At 47.3% G+C, this 9,104-nt stretch overlaps 1 protein-coding gene across 2 annotated transcripts; it reads right to left on the bottom strand.

Moving 5' to 3' along the window:
* Window positions 1–3,180: 3,180 nt before the first annotated feature.
* Window positions 3,181–7,909, bottom strand: GHRL (ghrelin and obestatin prepropeptide). 2 transcript variants are annotated; one of them, XM_011370566.2, is made up of 4 exons: window positions 7,695–7,909; window positions 7,348–7,464; window positions 4,100–4,208; window positions 3,219–3,320 (listed from the first exon to the last, which is right to left on the bottom strand). In XM_011370566.2, exons 1-4 carry the CDS (start codon window positions 7,800–7,802, stop codon window positions 3,301–3,303), a joined length of 354 nt encoding a protein of 117 aa, XP_011368868.1. In that variant the 5' UTR covers window positions 7,803–7,909; the 3' UTR covers window positions 3,219–3,300. The 2 variants fall into 2 exon arrangements, with proteins under 2 accessions (XP_023392624.1, XP_011368868.1); XM_023536856.1 differs by having other exon boundaries at window positions 3,181–4,208.
* Window positions 7,910–9,104: the final 1,195 nt, after the last annotated feature.

Here is a 9,104-nt window from a genome sequence, read left to right as displayed (position 1 = left end):
GGCATTTACGTTTTTTTTGTATTAAGTTTGGGACCAATACTAATTATTTGCTGCCAACACTTTCATTTTTGTGTCACTTGTTTTTATAAAATAAGGGCAGATGGTCACTGAAATATTAAGCGATTAAGCAAACTCTGTCAGAGATGGCAGCAGCAGAACTGTTGATCAGTTGCCATCCAGCCCCTGTGATCCCTATGAACACTCATTTGTCACTGATGTTTGGTAGTGGATTCAGATTAAGGAGGGTGGCTAAGCTTGAGTTTCTGTTTTCCTGTTACCCTAAGAGAATTTCTGAGCCACACCTGTAAGAGTATGATGAGTTAAATACATGTGCTACTATACTGATGTACTAGGTATATCATAAAACACAAAAGTCCTTTTATAATGAGAATTTTTTTCTCCAGCAAATACCTTGCTCACCTCAGGGATAAATAAATATACCTCATTCACAGAAACTTTAGTGATATCATTTAATGATACATGGAGGAGTCGTTTTAATAAGGCTGACATAGGACCATGTTTGAAACGCTACATTTTCTCAAATGCGTCCTCTGTTTTCCTTTGATAATTTTATTTCTGCCAATTTTTGAAATGGTCCTCACTCACTCCAAGTTGACTCAGTGTATTATGAAGGGAAATGAAAAACAAAGGAATTCCGTGGATCCTAAGTAGTAGGGCAAGAGAAGTAACATTGATAGGCAGTAGAATATGAAAAGCATGAACTTGAGCACTATAGCTTTGGATATGAGTGGGCAATGTATTTGCTATGTGACCTGAGAAAGTTACTTTATTTCTCTCAATTTCACTTTTCTCCCTCTTAAGTGGCTTGTTTTGCAAATTAACTGAAATTACATTAATTACATGTAAGTATTTAGAACAACGCCTGGTGCGCAGCAGGAATGCAGTAGCTGAAGGCTGTTAGAATAATTGAATGCCTACTACGTGCCAGGTGTCTTCGAGAGACATGTGTCCAATCCCTAGTAACCCAGGGAGGTAGGTGTTTTACATTTGATGAACCTGAGAAATTCAGTGTTTTGGTCTGGATCAGACAGCTGTATTCAGTTTGGATCTGAGTCTGAAGCTTTCCACCACACCATGCTGCCAGCCCCAAGTGAGAATGCCTGGTCCAAGTGGGTGTTCAACAGCTGTTTCCTGAGTGAATGACCTAGGCAAGTAGAAGAGAATGCTTGTGTTCTTTGAAAGAGGAGTCTTTGTCTCTGTCTTTGTTGGGGGGAAGCATCAGATGACTGACATTCCTGCTGGGGCCTGGCACTCATCATTCCCTGAGCCCAGTCCATGGCTGCTGCTTCACCAGGTCAGTGGCTGGTTTCTTGGGAACTTTAATCATGCTTGAGCCTTGGATCCTCCTCTCTAGCTTTTGAGTAGAGGGCTGTTGGCATGGTTACTGGTAACCAGGGTTGTGCCCCTACTGAATAGTAGAGCTGGCCTATGGTTAAGTTCCAGGACAGTGTTAGTTGAGGCCTCAGTGCTAGAGGGCTGGCTATCTGGGGGCTGAAGAAGGTCATTTCCCTCTGCTGCTACTTTCTCCCACTTCCCCAACTTGGTTTTCACCTGCTCTCCAATACCTTAAATTCCTTAATGGTGATAATACAGTTCAATCTACGATCATTACGGAGGCTTGGAGGCAGATGCTTTCAGAAGCAAGGACTCGGTGATCTAAGTCACTGTATAGTCATATAGTCAGGTGTCTGTAGTTATCTGCACAATGGAAGTGTGTGTGTATGTGTGTGTGTGTGCGTGCGTGCCGTCTGCCCAACAGATGGACATGGACTCAACAGCTGAGACTAGAGCGATGGGAAGAAGGTAAGTGAGAGAAGAAACAGGACAACTTTTTTATGTGTTTGCAGTTTTGTTGAGTGCCCCACCTGGCCAGGTCTGAATTTTGTAAGTTTTATGAAAGTCAATAACTGTTCTATGCCAGGTGGGGCAATCTGGCTCTGCGATGTGCTGAGCTGCCAGAGTGGGACCCAGATCCCTCCAGGCCACTTTTGATCAGCCATTTAATAGCCTGGGGATTTGTTAAAATGCAGATCCTGATATAGTGGGCTCCAAGATTCTGCATTTCTAAGAGGTTCCCGGTTGATGGTGACATTCCACCAACTACATGCAGTTCCTCGAGGGTTGGCTCTTAGGTTTTGGTGTGCCTGTTAAGTCTGATCAGTGGTTAGTGCTTGTAGGGCTGTACCTTGAGTGCCAGGTGGCCAGAATTTTGCTTGAGAAGATGCTTGGATCCTTGAGCCCTCTGTGATAGTTTTTTCCAGACTGTGGATATCACCAACTCTCTGCAGAGGGGTGTCCTATATATTTCTAATAGGCATTCATATGTCTGACCGGGCGGGTTTACTGCTTTTCTTTGGAGTTTTTTCATTTGCCTTTTCCTCCCCTTAGTGATTCGCCAATCCATCATCATCAGCTCTCAGAAATCAGTTCACATATTCACACTAAAGTAAATGACTGATAAATGATATTCTTCCCAGGAGAAGTGGGTTCACTGGAATTAAGTTGTGGAATTTAAGGATCAAGGCTCATTTCGGCTGAGCTGGAGTTGGAAATGTCTTGGGAACCTACCTGGTATCAATGAAGTAACAAAGGCAATGGCCAGCCTTGCCCACATGAGACAGCATCTGATTTGCCAGGTCTCCTCAGTAGTGGACAAGTAGTTATTTCAGCCCTGCTCAGCAGTGGCAATTAGCCATTGTTAGCACTCTACTTACAACTTCAGACTCATGCTTTGGCATTCCCAGCATCCTGTTCTGATCTTGAATGTTAATTCAATGGTGGTTAGGTCTGATAATGTTACCCGCAGTTTCTTTGCCCACACAGTCCTTGTTGATAAACTCTCAATGCAACTTTGATGCACTCAGGAATCCCTGATATTTAAAGGAACAGTGTCTTCTTCCTTCCTCCTTTCCCCTCTCCCTCTCTCCCGCCTCTCCCCCCTCCCCTCTCCCTTCCTCCTCCTGCCACACATCCCCCAATAACCTATCTGCTTGTATGAGTTGGTCTAGTTGGGTTTTCTAAGCATTCACACCTGCTTTGCTACACATCTTTTTTTCCTCTTCCCATAGACCAAGGTGGTCCCCCGCCCCCCCAGTGAAATGTGAAATTTCCCTCTTTGGTGAAATAATTCTAATTTGAATATTCGGCACACAGTTTGAACATTTATTCAGCTCCTAAGCTTGTATCACTCAAAGCTGACAGTTGTAGAAGCAATCTAAAAGCCAGGTGAGCTCTTCTAAGGATGGGAGGAAACCAAAGGTGATCTGGTCTTGTGGATGGTCACTTGTCTGCCAGAACCTCTGAAAAACAAGAGGCCAAGTCAAAATTCTGAGTCTGCTGTCTGGCCAGTGCCATTCAAAATGGCTTTTCTTCCACAATGGTGACATCAGAGGGGGTATGTTGTAATGGGAAGGAAGCACTGACTTGGAGTGTGTACTGTGTGACTTGAGCAGACTTTCTCTGAGTCTTGGTCTCCTTATCTGCACCATAGGCCGAGCACTAATCTCCACCTATGTCACGTGGTAGGTGTGGTGGGGGTTATGCCATGTTTGTGCAGGAAGTGCTTTGCATATTATAGTGTGCTTCCAAAGGCAGGTGTTTGCCTCCTCAATCAGGAAAAAGTTGGGTGGTATCTTTATACAAGGCAAGAAGGGATTCAAAACAACCAAAAAAACTTCACTAGCTGCAGAACCTATTCTGAAAGAGCATATTCTGAACATGATTTCACACTAATTTCTTTTGTTTATTAAATAAAGATACAATAAAGGTGCTTTAAGCCAAATAATTTTATACTCACAATGGTCGTTAGCTCCACTTTATGGTTAAGGAAATTGGAGTTCACTGGGGCCCCACAGCTAGTTTATGTGCTAGTTCTTAGAACATAGTGCACTCTTCAAATACAAAGACTGCTCAACTTGCTCTGAGCCACTCTCCTGCTGATATTTGGGAATAAGGAATTAGATGCTCTTTTTAAGAGGTGGGATGGGGAAAGAAAACTCTTGTGTCACTCATAGTATATGTAGGCTGACATTTGGGACTTCAAGGAAACTGAATTGACTTGACTTGAGCAAGGACTTACCACTGGCCTCTTCCCAAAGGACGTCCTGAAGAAACTTCTCCAGGACCTGACCAGGCCGACGGTCCTGAGCCCCTGACAGCTTGATTCCAACATCAAAGGGGGTGTTGAACTAGGAGGAGGGGCAGGGAGAACCCAGGAAATGGCAGGTCATACCCTCTCACTCATGCCCCAAACATACCCCCATCCCCAAAGAGGTCCCTGGCTCTCAGGGTCTCGTCATGGGGAGGGAGGAAGGGCCTGCCAACTCAGCAAACACCACTGAGGGACAGCTCGGCCAGGGTACTCTTCCTTCTTAGGCCCGTTCTTACTGTCCCTGCCACCTCATCTCCAAGAGATTTACCCTGCATTCTTCCTTTACCTTGAAAGAGGTTGCTGATAAAAGCCTTGGGGCCCCTAGATTAAGTACTCCACTCCTTGCAAATTTTGGAAGACAAGGTTGAATCACTAATGGAATCGCCAATGGTGGGATTTCAGGTCCTGGTGGCTCTGGAGACTTGGAGGGTAGTGGGTTCACCTGGTGTACATAGCACTAGCTTGGGTGATGGTCTCTGCCCCCTCTGTTGCCTCCACCTCTTTTCCCCTTCCCAGGCATTCTTCCTCTTATATGCACAGGCCTTTCCTCATTCTGTGGAAAGTCAGGAAGCTGACCTTATTCGAAGAAGATACCTTGAGCCAAGTCCTTTCATCTTTGCCTCCATTTCTTCCTCAGGGAGAGCACCCCTTTCTCCCTACTTTCTCGGCATTCTGTGAGATGATTTATTGTAGCTAAAAGCTTTAGGGAAATGGGAAAGAGCTCTTTTTGCAACTACATCATTATCTTCTCCCTTGAGAGCAGAGATTGTATCTTTAGCTCTGTTCATCCAGCAGCTGCCTCAGTACCCAGCCATGTTGGTCACAGATGTCTGAATGAGTCAATGGAGGAATCTTGGTGCTGGAATGGACCCTCAGTCATTGGTCCTTCTGCTTCCTGCCCTCCAGACAAGAGGTATTATCCCCATTTTCAGATAAAGCAGCAGAGACCAAGAGAGGTTAAATGACTTTGTCCAAGACCTGAGATGGGTTGGTGGCCACAGACTAGACTGCAGGATTCTTAAATCCAACAGCCCTGGCACCTCTTCTAGTCCGTGGGCTGCGGCAGCACCCAGTGTGGAGCCCTGCCCTGTGCTAGCCCAGGCTGAGCACCTTCTTGTATTGAGCCCTTGGTTCCTCCCCACCAGGCAGACACCACTATTATTTCTATTTTACAGGTGAGCAAACATGCCCAGAGAAGTTTTGAAACAATAACCGTTGCTCTTTTTTAAAAATTTACCTTCCCCTCCTAGTCGCCACTGTGAGGCTGGAGTGAGTGGGAAATGACCTGATGCATTTTTTAGGAAACTTGGGCCTTCCCGTTCTTTCCCTTCAGTAAAGAATCATTTTTCTTTCACCCTGTGGCTAATGTGGGGTGGTCAAATCACCTGAACAGACTTCTTAGGAACCCAATCCAGGGACCTGTTGGCTGGAACTGGGCGGCAGCGGCAACTGTGAGGCAACATTGCAACTGCTGGTTGGGAAATCAGCTTCAGCTGATTTGAAAAAGCCCTTTGGCCTCAGTGTCTCATCTGTTCAGTTGGAGGTGAGTGGGAGAGTGGATAGGACTTGGTTTCAAAAGCCTTCCAGCTCTGAACTCGATTTTAGGAGGAAAACATTTTGGGGAAGAGGGGGGTCTTACCATGAGAGGTGGAACCCTAGGACAGGAGGGGTTTGGGAAGCACGTCCAGAGCTCTGCTGCCAATGTTGCAGGCCTTCCACCCCACTCTGCCTCTGGTGTTTCAGACTTCTGGTTCTAGTTGAGGCAGTGTGGACCATTTCTTCTAAGGCTAGCCTTCATGGAAACTGGAAACTTATAGTTGTCCCAGCCCTGCCTTGAGTTATCAGCCACCAAAACCTCTTCAGCAGAGCTAATCTGGCTGGGGTAAGTACCAGCTGGCTAGAGCTGGCAATCTCATCAAGAAAATTCCCCGATTTTAGTTTAAGGCTATGCAGGCCATCAAGTGGGATTGTGGTAGGTTGGAGGTCTCAACACATGGTGTGAGGGAAGTGCCTGAGAACACTTCTAGATTTCGGTGAGGGTCAGAGAGAGCATGGGTTGGGGACTTCATCCTTGGCAGGAGAAGAAGCTAGTGTGTAATTAGAGGGAGGCCAAAGCAGGACACACTTCAGCTTCTTTTTTCAGGCCAGAAGAGATGAATGAGAGGCACTTGTAGGCCACGGTCCACTCTGTTTGCCAGACCAGAAAGAAGGAAGAGAGGGCTGGGGGACTGAAGTTAGCCCTGACCCCAAGTCCCACCTCTGCCACACACTGGTTGTGGCGCCTCAGGCAAGTGAGTTCATTGTCTAAACTGTTCCTCATTTATGAAATGAGGGCAATAAAATCAGCTTTACTTACCTGACTGGTTGTTATAGCGATTATATGATATATAATAAGGGTAAAAGTTTGTAAACGATATCATTGGACACAGGCACAGGAGTACAATACTTGCCAATATTAAGTATCACCCAGGGAGAATTCTGTTTCCTCTGCATGGAGGTGTCTATTGGTTAAATGCTTGTCAGAACCATCCCCTGAAACACAGCTAGCCTTTTAGGAAGGTTACCTAAATAACCCTATAAAACCCCTTTACTCCCTCTCTTTCCTAGTCCTCCATTTATCTCTAAACTATTTTCTTGTCCCATGCAAGATTTGTCAGAGCCAAAAGAAGCCTGACTGGCCTGTCCTCATTTCAAATAAACTTCAGTGAGTGCTGGCCACCAGAGCCTGGCTAGCAGTAACTGGCCTGTCCAGTGTGCGGTCTTGGTGCACTCCAGACCCAGGTAAGGTCTAAGAGGCCCCTGAGCCAACCAAAATGTTTTCCACAGGGAAATGCTTCAGTCTATGACCAACTGTGTCTTCCTGGATGTCTATCTCTGGGCGCCCTGTTTGCTGCACCCTTTGAAATCACCTGGCATCTGCTAACACCCACCTCTCTCCTCTGCCTGTGACTCCTTGCACATTCCCATTCTGTTGGAGCGATGTTACTTCTCTTAGACATTTGCCTCTTGATGGGAAAGATCTTGTAGAACTCAGTGCAGAGTCAACTATTTTCATGCTATTTTACATTTCTTGAGCAGCTGGTAAGTGGGCTGCTGCTCATAGCCATCTCTACCTGCCCTCCCCTTCCCTCATCCCCTCCACTGCCATGAAAGCATAAAACTACAGAAGAACCAACCCGGATTTTCAGCTCATCCTCTGCCGCTTCCGCCTGACTTCCATCTTCTGGGCGGAGCCAGCCTTTCAGCTCTCGGGGTTGTAGTTTGACTGGTGGCTTCTTGGACTCCTTTCTCTGCTGGAGAGAGAAGGTGTTCTCTTTAGGGCCCTAAGCACCCATATCTTCCTAGAAGCAGAGAGAGGTGTGGGCCTATGGTCAGACCCAGAGTCCTCTTTTGTGCTCTAGGAGAAAGCTGAAGTCCATAGATGTTGAACCACTGCCCAGGTCATAACAGCCGACTGCTATGTGGCAGGGCTGGAAAGAGTTACCCCAGTCAGAATGTGGGGCTCTGTGGGGAGAGATCTCACCTGCACTTTCTGGTGTTCGGGACTCAGGAAGCTGGAGCCTGCCATGGCCAAGTCTACCCAGAGCACACTGAGGAGCAGCAGGCTGCAGATGGTCCCCAGGGAGGGCATGGTTTCAGCTGGGTGAGGACAGATGGGTCTGGAGGAGACAGTTTCCAGGAAGCATACCCTTCCCTCCCCTCCCCTCTTCTCCTCATGCCTCAGAACTCTAGGTAGGAGCCTAGCAGTCAAGGTGAGGGACTTTGACCTGGGATGGCAGCTGCTGAATAGAGAAGCTCTTCTCACTCCTGCCAGAGGGGCTCCCTCTGTCCCCCTCACCAAGGTAGGAGCAAATGGAAGAATGTGTGTGCTCTCTTCCAAGACTTCCTTCAGGGCAAAACCCTTGTTAGTGGGATGCCCCATGTGGTTTGTCCCAGCCTCCGAGGAGCTTGAGCCAAGTTTTTTTTAACAGGGATGATGAAGCTGAACCAGCAAGGTTACCAAGAGATATGGGGGGGATTGGGGTGGCTCCTAAGCCCAGGCTGTGCAACCTCCCCTTTGTTCAGATGGGCCTGCGAATGGCCAGCAGTCAAAGCAGACCCACACACAGAGTGAGAAAGGGTGCCTACCTGGGATTCCTGGCGGAGGTGGTGCCTGATGGCTGTTTGGTCCTTATATAGGAAGCCCTGTGTTTGTTTTAAACCAGCAACCTCATCTCAGGGCAGCCTAGCTTCCAGGGACTAATTTACATTCCTTGGGAACTAAAAATGCTCATGTCCTGTGGATAGAAATCAACAATGGGGGTCAAATGCCCTGAGAGATTGCTGGGTTGGCTTGGGGTGGCCCATCTGTTCCAGCTGTCCCCAAGTGGGCCCAGCCCTGGTTTAGAGGAGTGGCTGGGGGGTTCCGGGCCAGCTTTGCTGCTCTGTGACCTTGGCTTGCTCCCCTTTCTGAAACTCCCTCCCTCCCTGGATAGAATGAGGTTATCGTCACTAGATCTCCAAGAGCTTTTTCAGATCCCACACTTGCTGTTCTGTGACTGATGCTGCTCTTGCTCCCACAAACCTCTGGAGTCCAGTTCATATAATTCTCATACCTCCCCAGTGAGGGAAGTTCCATTTTACAGATGAAGAAACTGCTGGGATGGGCAGTAGCACAAGCTCCTAACTGTATTCTAGGGAGCAGGCATAGGGATCATTTCAATCAGTGGCTAACCTTTAGTCAGTCCCTCTGGGTGATGCATGATGACTGTGCTAGGCTTGGTGTTTCTTAACATGTGGACTTGCTTCCGCTCCCCTCAGCCAGGTTCCGAGAGGGAACAGATTAGATTTGGAGGCAGAAGAGCTGTGACTTAGTACTGGCACAGGTAACTACTCATAAGTTGATTGGCTTTAGGCAAATCAGTAATAATCCCCCTTGTGTCAGGGCTGCTTC

The sequence above is a fragment of the Pteropus vampyrus genome, unplaced genomic scaffold (genome assembly GCF_000151845.1).
Source record: "Pteropus vampyrus isolate Shadow unplaced genomic scaffold, Pvam_2.0 Scaffold171, whole genome shotgun sequence".
Lineage (NCBI taxonomy): Eukaryota > Metazoa > Chordata > Mammalia > Chiroptera > Pteropodidae > Pteropus > Pteropus vampyrus.
The sequence above is the reverse complement of the archived record's forward strand: the minus strand, read 5'-3'. Positions and strand labels throughout refer to the sequence as shown.

Bases quoted from the DNA above. Each gene is read 5' to 3' on its own strand.
- GHRL (XM_023536856.1), bottom strand. From the start codon at position 7,802: ATGCCCTCCCTGGGGACCATCTGCAGCCTGCTGCTCCTCAGTGTGCTC. The intron at 7,465-7,694 runs GTGAGATCTCTC...TTCTCTCTCCAG, and splicing joins CCGAACACCAGAAAGTGCAG to CAGAGAAAGGAGTCCAAGAA. The intron at 4,209-7,347 runs GTTGGTTCTTCT...CCCTCCTCCTAG, and splicing joins AGGATGAGCTGAAAATCCGG to TTCAACACCCCCTTTGATGT.